This window comes from Scyliorhinus torazame, chromosome 15, assembly GCF_047496885.1.
Source record: "Scyliorhinus torazame isolate Kashiwa2021f chromosome 15, sScyTor2.1, whole genome shotgun sequence".
NCBI lineage: Eukaryota > Metazoa > Chordata > Chondrichthyes > Carcharhiniformes > Scyliorhinidae > Scyliorhinus > Scyliorhinus torazame.
In genome coordinates this window covers 124,442,546-124,464,069 of record NC_092721.1, presented here as the reverse complement: position 1 = coordinate 124,464,069, position 21,524 = coordinate 124,442,546, and the positions used below count along the sequence as shown (strand labels likewise).

The window sequence follows — 21,524 nt, the reverse complement described above, 5'->3', positions numbered from 1 at the left end:
TTCCAAGTTTCTTCTGAACTCTTCCCCTGATAGATAAAATGTGTCATGCTTTACTTTGTGATCTGCACTCAGTGAGCCTGGTCTCTTGGAGGGGTGCTATATTGATGTTCAGCCTATCAAGTTCCATGTTGATCACAGCTGTTGAGTGCACTATTGAGCAGCTGCAAGTCACCTGCTTGTCCCAGGCACATGGTCCAGACATTTCAAGCTTGCCAATCTTAAGAGTGACATTTTTTTTTGTTTCATTTGTTTGCCTGGTGTTTTCAATTCCATGCCATAGTTCAGCAGAAGCTTTTAAGCTCCAAACACCCATTGAAGCAGATGGATCATGGTGGGTCAGTCTCTTACTAGTCAGGGATGCCAGACTTGAGGGGATGATGGATGACCATTGGGGCATGATAGTTTCTCCCTCTGTCAGAGTCAGCCCATGGCACACATGCCAATTGAATTGGATTTATGACTCGGAACTGCTACCTCCCAGTTGTGTTAATGCTCTGCAGCAACACAAGTGTTCTATCCAGGGTATAAGCCTTGGTTAAATCTATGGAGACCCTGGCCTCCCCAAAAGTCAGGGTCCCCCTTTGGACCTCCCCAGTTGAGACCACAGGAATGCAAAGCACTATGTTTGGAACCTGCTTGGTTACAAGAGTTGTCAGAAAGATGACTTATTCGAACATCAGCCTGCCTTTGGGCTGCACTCCAAATTTATTTTGTCAGGGTTACTCCTTTAATCTTCAACTGTCCCGAGGTATCCACAAGGCAGTGGAGCTATTTGTCCATAGCTGGGAGTTTGGTTCATGAGCTCCAGGGCATATCCCCTAGCACCGCACGGAGCCAATATAAATGCGCTTTACATTTTATAACAATATGCTTTAATCTAAACCAGCGTAAATTGTACTTGTCACGATCCTTTCCTCTGAATGAAATTGCCAATTTTGTGCTATTAATGGTGAAGTTATATTGTGGCTATCTGTCTGAGACCAGTCGATGCAGAAATAGATGTAGCCAAGCAGTACCATGTGTGTGTAACGTTGTTTCAATGGTTCATCTTTTGTCCTGGAGAAAGATTTTTCATGCCTGTTTACATACAAGAAGACTCTTTGTCACCTTTCAAATTTTACATTCCTTCAACCTTTAAGTCAGCATCATGTTTCTCAGATACATAGTATGGTGTGGTGTCAGGCTTGAGCAGCTTACAACCACGTGCTCAAGAGGAAGGGAAGAGGAGATCTCATCTCTGTACTTCATTAGAGTTATTTATGGACCAGAAAGACGTCATTGCCCCATCTATGTCAGTTAGTATCCACCGTCACCTTCCCACTGTTCTATTCCAGCAGCCTTTTAAGTTTTTTTTGATGTGCTCATGTAATTTCCTTTTGAAATCATGATCTCCTTTGATTGCACGACCCTCATTGGCAACAAGTTTCAGGTCAGTATCACATGTTGCTTCAAAACGTTCTTCCTCAGATTCTCCTGTATCCAATGCCCAAAGACTGCCTAATCTTTGTGCCGTCTGCTAATGGGAACATCTTTTCGTTGATGGATTTAGAAAAGGTCGATAATCTTGTACACTGCTCAGATCTCCCCATAACCTCCTTTTGATCCAAGGGGAACATTATACTCTGGACCAACTTGACAGATGATATAAAGATCTGTAGAGGGGTAGGTAGTATTGAGGAAGCAGGTGGGCTGCAGAAGGACTTGGACAGGCTAGGAGAGTGGGCAAAGAAGTGGCAGACAATGTGGAAAACTGTGAGGTTATGCACTTTGGAAGGATCAATGGAGGCATAGACTATTTTGTAAATGGGAAAATGCTTAGGAAATCCGAAGCACAAAGGGACTTCCGCGTCCTTGTCACGATTCTCTTAAGGTTAACGTGCAAGTTCAGTCGGCAGTTAGGAAGGCAAATGCAGTGTCAGCATTCATGTTGAGAGGGCTAGAATACAAGACCAGGGATGTACTTCTGAGGCAAGATAAGGCTCTGGTCAGACCCCATTTGGAGTATTGTGAGCAGTTTTGGGCCCCTTATCTAAGTAAGGATGTGCTGGCCTTGGAAAGCGTCCAGAGGAGGTTCACAAGAATGATCCCTGGAATGAAGAGCTTGCCGCATGAGGAACGGTTGAGGACTCTGGGGCTGTACTCGTTAGGAGTTTAGAAGGATGAGGAGGGATCTTATTGAGACTTACAGGATACTGCATGGCTTGGATAGAGTGGACGTGGAGGGGATGTTTCCACTTGTAGGAAAAACTAGAAGCAGAGGACACAATCTCAGACTAAAGGGACGATCCTTTAAAACAGAGATGAGGAGGAATTTCTTCAGCCAGAGGGTGGTGAATCTGTGGAACTCTTTGCTGCAGAAGGCTGTGGAGGCCAAAACACTGAGTGTCTTTAAGACAGAGATAGATAGGTTTTTGATCAATAAGGGGATCAGGGGTTATGGGGAGAAGACAGGAGAATAGGGAATAAAAAAATATCAGCCATGATTGAATGGCGGAGCTGACTTGATGGGCCGAGTGGCCTAATTCTGCTCCTATGTCTTATGGTCTTTTGGCGGGAACATCTGAAGACATGGGGTCATTCCACACATCCTGTTAAACGTTAGGAAGACCCGGGCTGGTTTAGCACAGGGCTAAATCGCTGGCTTTTAAGGCAGGCCAGCAGCACGGTTCAATTCCCGTACCAGCCTCCCTGGACATGCGCCGGAATGTGGCGACTAGGGGCTTTTCACAGAAACTTCATTTGAAGCCTACTTGTGACAATAAGTGATTTTCATTTTCATTTCTTTACTCTGACCATAAACTCTATCCTTCTCACCAGTTCCATTGCCCTCTCTGACAACTGACTTCGGTTGAATTTTTTTTTTTGAAGAGCACCCAATTATTTTCTTCCAATTAAGGGGCAATTTAGCCTAGCCAATCCACCTACCCTGCACATCTTTGGGATGTGGCGGTGAGACCCAAGCCGACACGGGGATAATATGTAAACTCCACATGGATAATGACCCGGGGACGTGAGGCAGCAGTGCTAACAGTTCAATATGATTGTTTGCAAACTTTTTTTTTAAATAAACATTTTATTGAGGTACCTTTTGGTTTTATAACAGCAACAAAATAAACAATGTACATGAAACTATAAATGTAGTGCAAAAGCCGTCTTCCTCCCTTACAGGTCCCACCTTTATTAACCCCCTACTCTAAGCTAAACTAACTCTTCTCCCCCCCCCCCCCCCTGCTGACGATGAATTTTCCGCGAAGAAGTTGACGAACGGTTGCCACCTCCGTGCAAACCCTAACAGTGACCCTCTCAAGACGAACTTGATTTTCTCCAAACAGAGGAAGCGAGCCATGTCCGATAGCCAGGACTCCGACTTCGGGGGCTTTGAGTCCCTTCATGCCAATAGTATCTGTCTCTGGGCTACCAGGGAAGCAAAGGCCAGAACGTCTGCCTGTTTCTCTTCCTGGATTCCCGGGTCTTCCAACACCCCTAAAATCGCCATCTCTGGACTCAGTGCCACCCTTGTTTTTAACACTGTGGACGTGACATCTGCAAACCCCTGCCAAAATCTGACTCTACTCAACGCGTCCGCCCTTAGACCATCCTCTGTCTCTCCTCCCAGCTCCTCCTCCCACTTGCACTTCAGCTCCTCGGTCTGCGTCTCTCTGACCAAATAAGTTCCTTGTAAATGTCAGAGACGCTCTGTTCTCCTACCCACCTCGGGAAACTACCCTGTCCTGAATCCCCCTTAGCGGTAGGAGCGGGAAGGTTGACACCTGTTTACGTAGGAAGCCCCGCACCTGCAGATACCTGAATTTGTTTCCCCTCGCCAACCCAAACTTCTCCTCCAGTGCACTCAATCTTGGAAAGCTCCCCTGTATAAACATATACCCCCATTCTCTCAAGCCCTGCTCTCCGCCATATCCGGAACCCCTCATCCATACTTCGCAGGGCCAATCGGTGATTATTACACATTGGGGACCAGACCTCTGCTCCCTCTGCTCCCACATGTCTCCTCCATTGCCCCCAGACTCTCAGGGCCGCCACCACCACAGGGCTGGTGGGAACGGCAGAGGCGCAGTTACCAATGCCCCCAGACTGGTGCCCTTGCATGAAGCCACCTCCATACGCTCCCATGCCGACCCCTCCCCCACCACCCACTTCCTGATCATGGCTATATTCGCCGCCCACTAATAGTTACTGAAATTTGGCAGCGCCAGCCTGCCCTCTCCACGACTCCGCTCAAGCATTACCTTCTTTACTCGCGGGGTCTTGCCCGCCCAAACGAAGCCAGTGATAACTTTGTTGACCCGTTTAAAAAAGGACCGTGGAATAAAGATGGGGAGACATTGAAACACAAACAGGAATCTCAGGAGGACCGTCATCTTCACCGTCTGCACCCTCCCAGCCAGTGACAACGGAAGCGCGTCCCACCTCCCAAAATCGTCCTTCATTTGGTCTACTAGTCGGGCCAGATTTAATTTATGCAGCCGGTCCCATTCCCGCGCCACTTGGATGCCTAGGTACCTAAAGCTTCCCCCTACTAATCTAAACGGCAGCTGCCCCAATCGCCTCTCCTGTCCCCTCGCCTGGACCGCAAACATCTCACTTTACCCCATATTTAGCTTATACCCCGAAAACCGGCCAAATTCCCTTAGAATCCTCATGATTTCTTCCACCTCCTCGATTGGGTCCGATACATAAAGAAGCAGATCGTCTACATAAAGCGAGACTCTGTGCTCCACCCCCACCCACCCTCCTCCCGGACCAGCCCCTTCTAGCCCCTTGAGGCTCTCAGAGCAATTGCCAATGGCTCTATAGCTAGCGCAAACAACAGTGGGGAGAAGGGGCATCCCTGTCTCGTCCCCCGATGCAGTCTAAAAAGACCGATGTTGTCCTATTCGTCCGTACGCTTGCCACAGGAGCCTGAAACAGCAACCTGACCCAGTCAATAAAGCCCCGCCCAAATCTGAACCGTCCCAGTGCCTCCCACAGATAATCCCATTCTACCCGATCAATAGCCTTTTCTGCATCCATTGCGGTCACTACCTCCACCTCCGTACCTTCCGGGGGCATCATGATCACATTTAACAACCTTCTTACATTGGCACCAACTGCCTACCCTTAACAAACCCCGTCTGGTCCTCCCCAATAACGTCCGGAACACAATGCTCAATCCTGGAGGACAAAATTTTGGCCAGCAATTTGGCATCCACGTTCAACAGGGATATCGGCCTGTAGGACCCACACAGCTCCGGGTTCTTGTCCCGCTTCAGAATCAGCGAAATCGTGGCCTGTGACATCGTCGGGGGCAGCACCCCTCTTTCCCTTGCCTCATTGAACATCCTCATCAACATCGGCCCCAGAGAGCTTTTTATAAAACTCCACTGAGTCCCCGTCCGGCCCTGGGGCTTTACCCGACTGCATGACCTTCAGACCCTCCACTATCTCTTCCAACCCGATCGGGGCCCCCAGCCCTTCGACCAGCTCCCCGTCCCCCTTTGGGAAATTCAGCCCCTCCAAGAAGTGGCTCATCCCCTCCTGCCCCGTAGGGGGTTCCGACCTATACAGCCTGCTGTAGAAATCCCTAAACGCCTTATTCACCCCTGCTGAATCTCTGACCAGCTGCTAAATTTCTCCCATGTCGTTGACCTGCAGATAGTTCTGAATACATTTCCTCAGCCGCTCGCACACCCCTTCGTCAGCCAAAAGTCCCACATCTAACCTCCAGTGCGGGCACTGCTTACTGTCTTTACTAACCTGCAGGTCAACTCAGTGCGGCGTGTGGTCTGAGATTGTGATCGCCAAGTGCCCCGTGTCCACCACACCTGCCAATAAGGCCCTGCTCAAAATAAAGAAATCAATCCGGGAGTACACTTTATGCACGTGTGAGTAGAAGACAAACTCCTTCACCCTCGGCTGCCCAAATCTCCATGGATCCACGTCTCCCCCCCCCCCCCCCCCCCCGCCCCCCCCCCCCCCCCCCCCCCCCCCCCCCCCCAATCTGCTCCATGAACCCTTTTAGTTCCTTTGACATTGCTGGCACCCTGTCCGTTTTCGAGCTTGACCGGTCCAATCCAGGGTCAATAACTGCGATGAAGTCCCCTCCCATGACCATCCTGTGCGAGTCCAGGTCCGGTATCTTCCCCAGCATCCTCTTTATAAACTCCACAGCATCCCAATTTGGTGCATACACATTTATTAATACCATGTGCATCCTCTCCAGTTTCCCATTGACCATAATGTACCGACCTCCCACATCCAAGACTATTCTATCCGCCTCAAACACCACCCGCTTATTGATCAGGATTGCGACCCTTCTAGTCTTTGTCCAAGTCCCTCCCTCGTCAGCAGAACATTTACCCTCTCTCTCCCCACCCCCCCCCCCCCCCCAGTAACAATACTCTGTAGCCCAACCCCTTTAATAAACCGAACATATGCACACCCCCCACTGCGCTTCCGTGAGCTGGCCCGCCCAGCTAGCTTGGTGGCCCCCATCCCTGGTGCCGGATAATCTCCCACCTATTGTTCCCTCCCGCCCCCTCCCCGCTCATACAAACATACTCCAACATCAAACAATCCCCACAATTGCCCGACAGAAAAACAGCAAGATCTAATCCAGCATACCTCCATCTCCCAACAGTGCAAATGAAAACCTTAACTCCCTCAGCTCTACCGCTGGTCCCAAATCAATGCAAAAAGCTTCCACAAAACGAGAAACTATTTTTAAAAGAACAGAAAAGCACAAAAAAAACATGAACGTTGCAGCAAATTTCAAAAGTTCTCCGGCCACTACCAGTCCTTTCCTTTTCACGAATGTCCAGGTGACTTGAAATAAAAGTGCTGTTCCTCGTGCGTGACCCAGAGACGGGCCGGATACAACAGTCCAAACTTCACCTTTTTCTTAAAAAGGATCGACCTAATCTGGTTGAAGCCTGCTCTTCTGACCACCTCCACACTCAGGTCCTGGTAGACCTGCAGGATACTGTTGTCCCACTTACAGCTCCGTGTCTGCTTGGCCCACTGTAGAATGCGCTCCTGTGGAATCTCACCACCATTGTCCTCGGGGGGGGGGGTCTCCCAGTCGCGGCTTCCTTGCGAGTGCTCTTTGAGCCCTGTCCACCTCCAAGGGCTGGGAGAATGCCCCATCCGCCAGCAGCTTCTCAAACATGTCTGCGATGTATGTCCCAGCGTCCGCTCCTTCGGACCCCTCCGGGAGCCCAACGATTCTCAAGTTCTGCCGGCGGGACCTATTCTCTAGGTCTTCCACCTTCTCCAGGAGCTTCTTCTGCTGGTCTCTCAGCATCCCCACCTCCAACTGTTCCTCCTGCTCAGTTTGATGTTCCTCCTGTTCAGCCAGCGCCTTCTCTACCTTCTGGATCACCCGATCTTGGGCGTCCAATCTAAGCTCCAGCCGCTCAATCAACTCTTTTATCTGGTCCAAGCAGACCCGTTTATGCTTAGCAAAGCCTTCCTGAATAACTTGCATCAGCTGCTCCGTTGACCGCTGGGTCGACAAACCAGAGGTCCGGTCCTCCGCCATGCTGTCTCCTGCTGCAGCTTCAGCCCAAGCCTTCTCTGTCTTTCTGTTTCTGCCTTTACGAGCACTTCTAGTCCTTCTCTCCATGCACCGATGTGGGAATTCAGTTCACAATTGCCTCTGTCTTCAGTTTTACAATTGAAGTCCGGTAGAAAATTGGGGGAAAGGTCCAAAAGTCCGACCCGAGCGGGAGCCACCAAATGTGCAACCACCAGAAGATCTGATTGTTTACAAACTCGCCATCCTATCTGACACCGAGCTTAGCTTCTGAATCCATATCCATTACTTCAGAAAGACTGCCTATTTCTTCCTCTGTACTTTCATCCACATTCACCTTTATGTCAGACCTTCGGAGCTGCTGAAACCCTCACCTCTGCCTTTGTCAGGCCTTGACTCAACTATTCCAATGCGACCTTGATCATCCTGCCATCCTATATCCCTCCATACACTTCAGTTCATCAAGAATTGAACTGCTGATAACCCATCTTAAAGCTTGTTCACCATCATCCTGTATTTTCATTACGACCATTAACTGACAGCCTTGCAATGCCTGAAGTTCAAAATTCCTCTATGCATGCCTCATCTCTCCTTTGTTCTAACCTTTAAACACTGAGGAGAACTTGGTTCCTACAGTGTTCCTGTTGAGTACCGTTTACCATTGCTCACTACATATTCTTTCATTTAGGTCATAAGGACTGCGGTTCCATCCTGAAACCACTGCCTCCCGCTCTTCCCATAAAATCCTCCATTTAGTTACTTCTCCTAATATCGCCTCTATATTGGCATCCTTTCTCACAGAAAATCACAGAATATTACAGTGTAGAAGAGGCCCTAGTCAGGCTTTACTTCTGTGAAGTGCCCTGAGAAATTCTTCCATCTTAAAAAGTGCTATCTAAATTCATGACAAATATCATCTGGAATTTGAAGGTCAGATGTGTTCTTCTAAATCTGGACCCTTGCACATCCAAGACCTTAATTACGCCACTCTTAATGGCTTTGCCTTCAGTTGTCTTGGACCTAAACTCTGAAATTCACATCTCTATCTCTCGCTCTTCCTCCCCCGCCCACACACCCATATGTGGTGTATCGGATTTTGTTTGCTAATACTCTTGTGTGAAGTACTGTGGAATTTTTTACAGCATTCAAGGTAGGAGACAACTGTACGTTGCAGGTGGTGCAGACAGTGACAAGGGAGGAAGATTTGGGCCTTCAGACAATGACTTTGGTTGTCTTAGTGTTCAGTTGAAGGAAATTTTATCTCTTGTCATGACTTGGTGCCAGGCAGGCAGTTTCCATTCATAGTTATCGCTGGGGGAAACAATAGATTTAGAATGCAAATCACTCATTTTAATTTTCAAAGTTATTAATCTGGAACCAGCAACTGCCATGTACTGAACCAATGTTTCCAAGCTGCTTTTGGCAGTAATTTTCATTCCTTACAGCTCAATGAATACAACGAACAATAACATTTATGAAAGTTAAGAAAGGGGAATGTCTCTGGAGTTTCAGCAAACACTATAATAATGAGGGAATGGAAAAGTAGCTTCTAAGTGAAAGGAGAGAAGAATAAATGAATAAAAGTTCTTGCATTATATAAATTAATTGGACAAATCCACTGATAGTTATATTGCAGGACTGAGAAGTGATTTTATGAAAGAACTTGGTTACTTGCATCTTCAAATTGACTGAAAAGTTGGTTAAGAGTTTGTTGCAAATATATTTTTACAGACATGTTTAATATTTATACATCCAGTTACTTTGCTTCAGTAAATTTGCAGCAATCGGCAAATTGTTACCATGTTAAGATTGCTGCAGAACTGAGGTCAGCACCAGAAATCACGCTGTATGTCTTAGTCTAACATACACAGCTTAATGGAATAACAACAAATATACATCTTAAAAATATAATGACACTAATCCGAAACTCTATGCATATGTACCGTCAAATTTCAAAGTGGTTACAATGGTAGACAATAAAATTGAATATAATTTGGTGCACTATAATATTTAGAGGCTTTTAATTTGGTGGCAACTTGGCCTGAATTCTCGTAAAGATGGGGAGCCTCTTCTTGATTACAAAAATGGCGATGGGAATCCAGATCGGAAGTACTGCCCCCGAGCCAGGCACCCAATATTTCCAATGCTTGTTTTTATAAGGGATTAAAGGAAGTTCCATGCCGTGGATGGATCTTTAATCGATGAGAAGTTTTATCTGAAATCCTCACACTTAAGAATGATATTTAATCTCAGCATGGGTCCTGAGGTCTGCCCACAGTGGATACTGGATAAATTGGCTTGGTAGGTGGAAAGGCAAAGGGTGGAGAGCATGATTTGGCACTAGATTGGCATATGGTCTACAAAGGTCCATGGGGTGGGCAGAGGGGCAAACATTGGGGCGGTGGGGGACATTATCTGATATGGTGGTGCCTTGGGGTGTGTGGGCTGGAGGGCTGTTTTTGCTTTTTTGGTAATTACTTCAACGAAGTGCTAATGCTGCGAGGTCGCCTTCTGCACTATTATCGGTATTACCCGCCACAATTTCCATACAACTCAGCCACTCCAGGGACACTTGCTCTCAGATTGGGTTTGTCCCGACTCTGTTCTCCCAACCCGGGAGCGAGAATTCAGGCACTCCTGTTAAAGCCTTGTTATTGAGGCTGTAACTATGACATTTTTAGTAAGTGGTTTCAGTCTGTTCACTGTATGCCAACATGTGCTTTACTCCAACAAAAGTATCACAACAAAGGAGTTTTACCTTAACTCCTTGTGATGGGCTCTGTTCTTGGTTTGCCAATAACATTGTTAATAACTACAGTATCCATTATTAAAGGAACTCTCTCTTCCATTTATACATCACAACATCTTAGTGTAAAATAATCTAAGACTACAGTTAATCACAAATTCCATATAAAATATAAATTTTGTTTAATCTCTGCTGCTCATGCTATCCTTATAGAGGCGGGCAAATAAAAATAACTAAGAAAATGGGGATTAAAATGTAGTATTCAAATGTACTATATCATACTATAGTCAAAAAATTTTGCTTCCTCACACATCTTTATTTGGTTTAGAAGTGCCATTGTCCCTGGATTTCAGTTGGATTTTTCATTAAACAATGCGATGCCTGATGGAAATCCTTTCACTTGCCATGTGCCTTCAATTATCAGTTTTACTGAGAAGACCTGATGTAATAAATTAAAAGGGACAGTTGCATAATTTTTAGACATTTCAAAATTGGAAAAGTCGCTGGATCAGTATGCATGCAGAGATTTCTGTGTGGACTATGAAATACAGGTTTCACAGTTTGATTTGGCAACTTTTAATACTCTTTATTCATGCAATATAAATACTTTGTTTTTTTTTCTTTTTGCAGCTGTTTGGGGAAATTTTGTCAGCATGAGGTAATGTACATATTACAACTCTTTCCTCCAAATCTCTGTCGAACAATATTGTCTTGCTAATGTTAAAATATGGCAGCCATCAGAAACTTAACATGAATATTTGCCATGCATTTCTGTTTAAAGTGAAGTTGTAAAATTTGGTTATTGTACTTGTTCATACAATAGTTTTAATTTTGGCCTGTGATGATGTGCTTGATTTCTCAATCTTCAGTCAGATCATGAAATATGCATAACCATCAAGAGTGGGAAGCAAGGTAAAATCAGTTAATGCAGTTTGCATTGAATTCTAATTACAATGCAAGTGATGAAATAATTAAGAAAAGTTCTTGTGCCATGTCTTACAGGAATCAAAACATGAATAGTTAAATGTTTTGTAAGTTCTGAGTATGAGAAGAAGTGGTTTATGTCACTTAACCATGATTATCTAATGGGAAGTATATTTGCTTCCAGCAGATTCAACTAATTTTTCTCAATATATTAACCAAATTACAGCATTACAGGAAAAACACATTGACGGCAATACTGAATCTAATCACAGACTTGTGGTGCCTATCCCTTACTGATCAATTAAGAATAATGCATTTCTCGTGTTTTAGTGTGAGTTGCAGTTACCTAATTCCCCACCCTTTATAATAACCAAATTACTTTTTTTTAAAAACAACCATGCACATGCAAACAATTTCAGTGGATGCATCTCTGCAACCTTGGTTGATTTGGAGTGCTGGTGTTGTATTTGAGGCTGCCATTGGCTGTGGCACTGTAATGTGGTCTCAGATGCATTAGGTGAACTCAGTATACTTTAGCAGAGATAAAACGTCTTCTGAGTACTGTGAAAGATCAAATTGTTGATCCCTTCTGTTGGACTGATGGGTTTTCACAAGATTGCTTGGTGAACAGATCAGTGTATTAGAACATATAATATACAGTGCAGAAGGAGGCAATTCGGCCCATCGAGTCTGCACGACCCACTTAAGCCCTCACTTCCACCCTATCCCCGTAACCCAATAACCCCTCCTAACCGTTTTAGACACTAAGGGCAATTTAGCATGGCCAATCCACCTAACCTGCACGTCTTTGGACTGTGGGAGGAAACCGGAGCACCCGGAGGAAACCCACGCAGACACTGGGAGAACATGCAGACTCCTCACAGTGACCCAGCGGGGAATCGAACCTGGGACCCTGGCGCTGTGAAGCCACAGTGCTATCCACTTGTGCTACCGTGCTGCCCATAATGGACTAATTGTGGTTGTAATATTTTCTATTCCCTTTTACACAGATCATTGCAAGAAGAAGGAGAACAGAAAATTGAGAGGAAAATAGAAGAGGTTAGTCAGTTGCTTTTTTTTCTAATCTTGCACCAGGGTTATCTTTGAAGTAATAAGGAGATGAAAATATTGTTCAGACAAGGTAATGATCGAAGAGGTAATTAATTTTCTAGATTTGTTTGAATCTTTTGTTTTGGAATGACAGTAGAACATTGAACATACAGTGCAGAAGGAGGCCATTCAGCCCATCGCGTCTGCACCGATCCACTTAAACCCTCACGTCCACCCTATCCCCGTAACCCAATAAACCCTCCTAACCATTTTTGGTCACTTTATCATGGCCAATCCACCTAACCTGCTACCAGTAGTAATGTAGCAAGGTGCCAGGGGTATTGTCTCACCCAGTTGCCTTGAATATTTAAAGAGCATGAAAGTAGTCAACCGTATCTAGTTTGGCCGAGGTCTTTTTCCTAACCAACATTATAAACCAGTTGTATTTTTGTGGCAATATGGCAGCTTTCAAGGTCAGTCTTCTGGCCTTTTTGAATTGTTGAATTCAACCTCCCAACTTGCCACAGTATAACTAGAATTTGGGAACTGTGCACATCTAGTAACCATATGTTAGATAACAACTCTCTGATTTTTTTTTTCCCTAAATTATGCTTTTTTTAATAGTTAATGTGGAAGTCATACTGCAATTCAGCCTTCAGGTTGCAAGTGTGTTTCTTGAATTTAGCATTTCAATTTTATTGATAGTAAACAACGTGAAGTATATTATGTTGGTGTGATTAATTGATTCTTCCCCATAATGCCTTGGTGGATTCTATTAATATTGCACCAATCATTTGGAAACGGGCTCATTGAGTGTAGTTAGAACGTGTAGTGCTCTGGCTGGGTTTGCATCATTGATTCTACTGTTCTGACATGAGGCTGATTTTTCACGCCAGAGCCCTGAAGTGGCAGTTTCTTATTTTCATTCCTGCTCCAGTTTGCAGCCCTCTGGAGCCATCAGATACATATTTTTTCCTGCTCTCTCTGGCCTGTAGCCTGATCCCAGAGAACTCCGCAATGGCCTATTCCCCTCTCCATTCTCATTGCTGCCTATTTTCTTGTTCTTCACTTTGCCCTGACCTGCACATTACACTTGAAACCCTGAAGTTGTGGCCCTAGCCCCACTTAACCTATGCAAATACATGGTAGGATTCCCGAAGATAAAAGCAAATTACTGCAGATGCTGGAATCTGAAACAAAAACAGAAAACACTGGACAATAAGCAGGTCGGATAGCATTTGTGGAGAGAAGGGAGCTGACGTTTCGAGTCAGGATGACTTGATCAAAGCTTTGACAAAGAGTCATCCAGCTTTGACAAAGAGTTGGAACGTTAGTTCTGTTCTCTCTCCATAGATGCTGTCAGACCTGCTAAGATTGTTCAGCATTTTCTATTTTTGTGGGATTCGCTATTTGGCTTTCCCATAACCTTGAGGAAGTGTGATTGTTTAAATCTCAAAACAATATAGCTTTCATTCTGCGTCCTACTAACCTGTAATCCTATCCTGATTCCTTCAAAACAACAGGTAAGTCAAAAGAGCAGCTTCAGAATAAATGCTGCATGGCTCAGGATAGTCATGGAACTGACTCTGGATGGAAGAGGAAACTCATAATGCAGATACGTACATGACTTTTGAAAATGAAACAGGTGGAAAGTGCTTTAAGCTGAATTTATTTCCTTATTTTTTTCAATTCTATGGCTGAACAGTGGGGAAAATCTGTGTGCGACATGGGCTAAAATGATCAAGCTGGGCTCTGTAACTGAGTTTACAGTTCCATCTATGTATCGTGAGAAAGCAGGATTAGGTTATTGAGTTGGATGATCAGCCATGATCGTGATAAATGGCGGAGCAGGCTCGAAGGGCCAAAAGGCCTCCTCCTGCTCCTATCTTATCTTCTATGTACCTATGTATCATGCAGGGCATAGAGGAAATCCTCCTCCACTGTTGTGAAACTTCTGGTTTTGAAAAATATGTTACTTCTGTTTTTGTTTTGTTGATTTATATTTGCCAACAATGGAGAGAATTGAATAAATAGTTTTCTTTTCTGAGGGCTGATTTAGCTCAGTGGGCTAGATAGCTGGTTTGTGATGCAGAACAAGGCCAGCAGCGCGGGTTCAATTCCTGTACCAGCTTACCCGAACAGGCGCCGGAATGTGGCGACTAGGGGCTTTTCACACTTGTGAAAATAAAAGCTTATTATTATTAAATTGCCATGTTTTCACAAGCTTGCATAATCATGATGCTTAATTTTGACATGTTTCCATGTTCCAGGCTTTAGCCCCCTTGAAAGAGAAAATTAGAGAAATAGAAACAAGGTAAGTGTTGTTTCCATCTGCTTATATTAACTTTAGATAAAGTAGGGCGAGATGAATTAAGGTGGGAGTGAGGCTTCAGTGGAGCTTGAACACGGGCATGGAGCGTTTGGGCTGACTGACCTGTTTCTGTGCTATATATTGCATGAAATATGTTTATCTTGTAAATCCAATTTGCTCCATTCATACTGTTGTCTGCAGTGAAGCAGATCCATTTAGAGAAAGTGCTGATTGGGAATAAGATGAGTGACACAGCTGGCATCACCGTTTTGGCTTTGCTGCTACAGCGGAGTAATATTTGAATGCAAATTTTGTCCCACTTTACTCTTGTATTACTGCTGAGTTTATGTCTCTTTGCAACTACTAAATCTTATTCATATGTTTTCCATGACACTAATATCCTTCCTCTAGTTATTAAATAGCCTTGACCTATTCAAATATTTTAATAATTTAAACTTCAGAGCTCCATTTAAATTGGCAGCTTGTTGAGCAAGTTTAATTTGACTGAATTGTATTGCAACCAGTGCAGTTGTTTAGTCTAAAGAGTTGCTTTTGTTACAGGAGATGTAGTTAATGATGGTGGTGCAAGTAGTTTGTAAAGTTTTATTTGTTTATCCTTTTGTCTATGGCTTTGTTTTTTGTTACGAATGGTCTATGTAATTGCTGTGCTGAGAGTGTGGGAGAAGGGACATGGGCAGGAAGAGTTCGATGCAAGTTCATTAGTGAAGCAGAGGACATGGTATCATTCCAGAGGTGACAGAAACAATTTGTGATTGAATCTCCTCTGGTAAACATGTTGTTTAAATAAGCAAAAGTAATCATTATAGTCAAATTGAGATGTGCAAATAAAAGTCATGGATCATAGTTTGCTGTGACAGGTCATCTAGTTGCATATACCATTGGTTAAACTAGCTTTTGCATGTTTAAGTTTTTTAAAGCTCTGAATGGCAAGTCGCTCAAAGTACAAGCTGATAACTGCAGTGAGGAAAATGGCAGCTTGGACCTCAGTGAGCAGGGCAAATGTTATGTATCCACAGGAATAGCCTACCAGGCCATGGCAATGAATTCATGTCGATTATGCAGGCCCAGTTGAAGGACACATATTTTTGGTCATGGTTGATGCGCATTTGAAGTGGCCGGAGGTTGCCATTATGAAATCGACAACCCAGAACAGACCATTGGCAGGCTTGACTAGGTATTTGCAAGATTTGGGCGAGCTGAACAACTCTGGAGCGATAACGGAATGCAGTTCACGTCTGTTAAATTCGAGGGCTACTTGAAGGGATGTGGCATCAAATCTGCTCCCTACCACCCAGCTACCAATGGCTTAGCTGAACATTTCATACAATCGTTCAAGCATGCAGTGAAGGTTTCAAGGGATAAAGGCTCTCTACCTAAACGTGTCAGTAGCTTTCTAATGACATACAGAAACACTGTGCATTCAACAACACAAAGCTCACCAGCTATGCTGATGTTAAAAAGGAAACTATGCACACAGTTCGACCTTTTGACTCCCTATTCAACTTCAGAGATAGTTAGACAACAACATCAAATGCAAGTGGCTAGAAGGGAACAACATTCCAAAAGCAGAGTATTTGACCAAGGGGAATGTGTTCTTACGAGAAATTACACCTCAGGCAATTGACTCCAGCAATTATACGAGCCAAAACAGATCAATTTCATGTACTATACTAACTGACTATGAATGAATTTGGCGTCAGCACACTGAATAATTATTGTCCGCACGTTGTGAGAGTACAGAATCTGGACCAGATGTTTATATCACAGAGTATGGACAGCAGTATGCCAGTCTTGAGGGCTACAACTGCCGAGATTGTGGAACCTGTTACGCCCGAGGTAGCCACACAACATGAGACAGTTCCTGAGTTGGCTTTACCTGATGCAACACTGACCAATGTACAGGAAGACACTCCTAGTAGCCCTAAGAGCCAAGTTCCTGAATAACATGTTCTGCCAAAGCGAGACAAGACGTTCACCCAAAATAGTGTCTTACTAATATACATATGTATCTGTAACATAACAATGTTGGTTATGGCATAATGTGTTGAATCTGCTTTAAAGTGTTTGATTGAGTAAAAAATGCCAAGGACACTAAAGGAGTAAAGTGAGAGGGGTGTTATGTATCAGAGTAACACCATTGGCAGGTATAATGTCACGTGTTACGCAATGACGTAATCGGAGCAATTTGCACGCTTTTGAGGATGGAGTGCACCATTGTCCCCAGTTTGAGCAGCATCGTGTAAATTAACTCCTTGCACTATGTTATACAAACTTGACGTGTGCCCCCTCGGATTCATTCTCTTTGCGGCCACAAAGAACATGCTTAGTACTAAAATGTTTTTTGGCTTTGATGTAATGGTTTGCTGAAGGTCCACAGCACAGTCATTATCTCCACTCGTTTGTGTGACCCAAGAGATATGGATATGCAACATCTTCCCCTCGAAAGAAATGGAGGAATCTGCAATACGTCAAATGGTGGGACTTTGCCAATGCCGAATACCATTGAGCCTGTGGGCTGGTTTTGTTGAACGTTGCCGAGAAATCTTGAGTGCGCCTTGTCGCAGAACTGCGCGAGCTCAACTATTGACTGGCTGATTAGTGTCCCCGTGGACTGTGACGCATGTTCACAGGGGGATGCACCCGTCAGTTCAGGACATCCAATTAGTAGGACCAGCGTTGGAATGCCAGGGCAATTCAAGAAAACTTTTATGATTCTGTATATCTGAAGGTACACTAGAGTTTCACCCACTGATAAGCAGAATAGCAACAACTTTATTCAAACCGTGCTCATTTTTGAAATATTAATAAATCTCTCAACTGTAGATATTAAGTAAGCCATCACCAAGAGACGAGGTGCTTATCCACTACATTTATGGTCCCTGCCAACGAGGGCTGTTTTTCTTTGCGTAATGAGATTCAAAGGCCATAATACAAGGGGGCAAACTTTAAGATTCAGGGTGAGAGATATAGGAGGGATGTCCGAGGTAGGTTCTTTACTCAGAGAGTGGTTCGGGTGTGGAATAGACTGCCTGCTGTGATAGTGGAGTCGGATACTTTAGGATGTTTCAAGCAGTTATTGGATAGGCACATGGAGCACACCAGAATGACAAGAGAGTGGGATAGCTTGATCTTGGTTTCGGACAATGCTCGGCACAACATCGAGGGCCAAAGGGCCTGTTCTGTGCTGTACTGTTCTATGTTCTATAACAGCAAGCAACTGTATCTTCTTAACCAATCAGATTGCAGGATTGTAAAATAAACTGCATGGATTGAAAAGAATTAGAGTGTGTAAATTCAATGTCAAGTACATAAAGAGAAATAGAGAGGAAAAGAAAGATTGGCGTGAAAGAGAAAAGAGACAGGAAGGAAAGGTTTGAAGAACGGTTTTAAATTAAATTTGATATTTTTAATCTCCAGCAACAATTAAAACTTGAAGGAATGAGCCTCAATACTTGTAATAGTTAATCTCAGTGCCAAAATAGTTCACAGGCAGTATTAATATTGTTATTGAAAATGCACTTAGCCTGAAATAGCACAACTTAACTTTCTGCGGTGAGTTAGTTCCTGTTCATTGGACAAATATGGAAACCTCACACTTTTCAATGCATTTCAGTGAGATGGATCTGTGTTAAAATATTTGATTAAGTAAAAATGCCGAGGACACTAAAAGCTAGAATATATCAGCCATGAGTATCTCATGTCAGAGCAGTGGAATGAGTAACCTGCCTCTGGCACTGCTGAAGCCATGAATGTGGCACCTTATAAAAGTAATAGAAAGTTTTAGGGGAAAGCATCTTAGTTGCACAATGGGATTCGCTTGGGTCTTTATTACAGTATTACTGTTTAATTCATACTCCTTCTTTCTGTGAGTCAGGACCTCTACTTTGTTGCATCCCCCATTCACATGGGTCTGTATCAGACTGGTTAATGGAATGATCAGCCTAAATGAGGAGGAAAGGGTGTGACTATGATGGTTGACTGGGTATTATAGGAATGGGACTTGCTGTGGGGATGGATGATAGATGCACAGGGGAATGTGGATGGAAAGTGTGTTTTGTGCAAGCACAATTTTCAAATGAAGTGCGCTTAGATAAGTTGCAGGTTCATCTGATAGCTAGATATGACACTATATGGTAGTGTAGGCTCTTCCTTCAAGGATGCTAGACGCTGTCCAGTTCTCTCTTCATTGCCATGTTGTGAAGAGGATAGCAGACCACTAAAATCCTGGAGACCCTTGTTGAGGTATATTGAAAGGTGCCTCCAGATCTGTCAAAGCTATTTAACTTCATATGTAGCAAGCCAATAGCTTCCAATATTCTGTACTGGTGCTGAAATGGCTACTATTATACATCACCTCAGTTTCATCACTAACCAGGTCTTCAGCGGGTACCCTTTTTATCCCCGAAACCATCGGTTGAGTCTGCTTGGTGAAGAGAATACCCGCAATACATGAGACTGGTGGAGTCATGACAGCTCCCTGGATATCTGGCAGTGATATGCATAATGATCTTGTAGTGGTCACATTAAGGGAATAAAAGCCCTTCCGATAAACAAATGTGCCTGGCTGATCTGCTGACACCTTGCATGATTTGATTCATGTGCAATCGCCCTCTGGACCTGTGGAAGTAAAGCTGACTGGCCTTATCAAAGTCAACATGCATATAGTTGAAGACCTTGGCAAAAGGGCATCAGTGACCTGGGTGATGCAGATGTGGCCTGCAGATTTCAAAATCCTGACGATGTCTTCAACAGTTTCATGGCTTAAAGAAATTCATGGATATGCTCACCTTGACCGCCACGGGCCATGTATGATCACCTGCTTCTCTTAGACAGCGGTCTTCTCCCGGAAGTCTGCAGATGTCTGTGACTACTTGTCAGCACCCACCTTTCACTTTGGCTAATTTGAAGCTTGCAAATTTTGGTGATTTTACTGCTGCTGGCAGGTCAGTTTCATTCCCCAATGACTTGCCTCCTCCACTCTGGCGAGATGTTGAAACAGCATAGAAACCATGCACTGTAAGGGTAAGTCAGAATTCAGGAATAATCAAAGTCTTGCATTAATTGGTTTTGTTGGGGTGGCACGGTGACACAGTGGTTAGCACTGCTGCCTCATAGCGGCAGGGACCCAGGTTCTATTCTGAGCTTGGGTTACTGTCTGTGTGGCGTTTGTACATTCTTCCTTTGCATGGGTTTCCTCCGGGTGCTCCGGTTTCCTCACACAGTCTAACAATGGCCAGGCTTGGTGGATTGACCATGCTAAATTGCCCAAAGGTTGCATGGGGTTTCAGGGAAAGTGTGGGGGATTGGGCCTAGGTAAGGTGGTCTTTTGAAGGGTTGGTGCAGCCTCCTTCTGCACTGTAGGGTTTCTATGATTCTTTGCTGATCCAAGGGAATCCCTTGCTGGCCTTGGACCTCCCCCTGAGGAAGCTGAATGAAAGTGGGATGACTTGCTTCTAACCCTAATGTCTATTTTAGAGGATTTACCAAATTCCACCTCCTCTTGCCTGGGAGACTCCACCTTATGACTTTCGAAGTGCCCAGATCTAATTACACTCGATGCATTGAAGTTGCATTGCAAAATGGATCTGTGTATATAATTGTCATTTGTAGCCACAAGCAAAATGTTTCCTACATTGATGGATTGCAACTTCATCTGAATCTCCAACCGTAGTGTAAAATTAAATATACCTGCAAAAGTTTTCGGCTCCACAGTGCTACAAATGGGAATTTCTGACCGATCTACTCATCACAAGACCAATGATATTGGTCTACTTTTTAAATTTGAGTAAAATATTAAATAATTCAGCTTCAGTCTTGTTTGAGCAAAAGCTTCAGAAAACGATGTGTAAGTATTTCAATCAAAATGCACTGACAGTAATTCTATATTTTACTTAATGGGTTAATCAAAAATATTTTTTGTTTCCAATAGCATATCTCAAAAATATCCTCCAGTAAAATTCCTGACTGAAAAGGATCGCAAAAGAATTCTGGTATGTCTTTCCTGGTTTCCTGTGGATCTATCCAAAGGTTGTTTCTTTAACTGTTCCTTATTTAACAATGTATTCCAGGTCTTGAAGTGCAGTTTCTTTTCAGTTTGTTAATTGGGAGCAGAGAGAGCAATGTAAATCTTGTTATTCTAGTAACCTAGAATGGGGGCTAAATTTAGCTCTCCGTCAAAATTTTGAATTCTATTCCAAGCTGACTGAGACCTGAAGGACATATTTGTCAGATCGGGCCTGCAGCAGGTGACGAAACAACAGGAGAGAAAAACCTGCTTGATTATGTTCTCGCTAGTCTATCTATTACAGAAGCATCAGTCCACAGTAGTAATGGTAGGAGTGGCCAATGTAAAGTTCTTATGGAAACCAAATCCTGTATTCACAGTGAGGACACTCTCCATCATTTTGCATGGCACGGTAGCACAGTAGTTAGCACAGTTGCTTCACAGCGCCAGGGTTCCAGGTTCGATTCCCGGCTTGGGTCACTGTCTGTGCGGAGTCTGCATGTTCTCCCTGTGTTTGCGTGGATTTCCTCCGGGTGTTCCAGTTTCCTCCCACAAGTCCCGAAAGACGTGCTGTCAGGTAATTTGGACATACTGAATTCTCCCTCTGTGTAGCCAAATAGGCGCTGGAATATGGCGAATAGGGGGTTTTCACAGTAACTTTGTTGCAATGTTAATGTAAGCCTACTTGTGACAATGAAGATTATTATTACCACCCGTGCTAGGTAGATCAGATTCAAAGCAGATCTCGCAGCTCAAACCTGAGTATCCATTAGGTGCTGTGAGGCATTGACCTCAACAGAATGTAATTCAACCACAAGTTATAACTTCATGGCATATCCTCACTTCCATTAAGCCAGGGAACCAACCCTGCTTTGATAACGAGTGCTGGAGAGCATCCCAGCAGCAACGGGTATACCTAAAAATTATACGCCAACCT

General features: G+C 44.1%; 1 protein-coding gene across 1 annotated transcript in view; it reads left to right on the top strand.

The window, feature by feature from the left end:
- uxs1 (UDP-glucuronate decarboxylase 1) overlaps nucleotides 1-21,524 on the top strand; it is a 158,111-nt gene that overhangs the window by 16,317 nt on the left and 120,270 nt on the right. Inside the window, exons 2-5 of the mRNA XM_072476675.1 lie at nucleotides 10,908-10,935; nucleotides 12,212-12,260; nucleotides 14,522-14,565; nucleotides 20,513-20,573. Coding sequence (XP_072332776.1) covers nucleotides 10,908-10,935; nucleotides 12,212-12,260; nucleotides 14,522-14,565; nucleotides 20,513-20,573 — 182 coding nt within the window. The remainder of the gene's footprint in view (nucleotides 1-10,907; nucleotides 10,936-12,211; nucleotides 12,261-14,521; nucleotides 14,566-20,512; nucleotides 20,574-21,524) is intronic.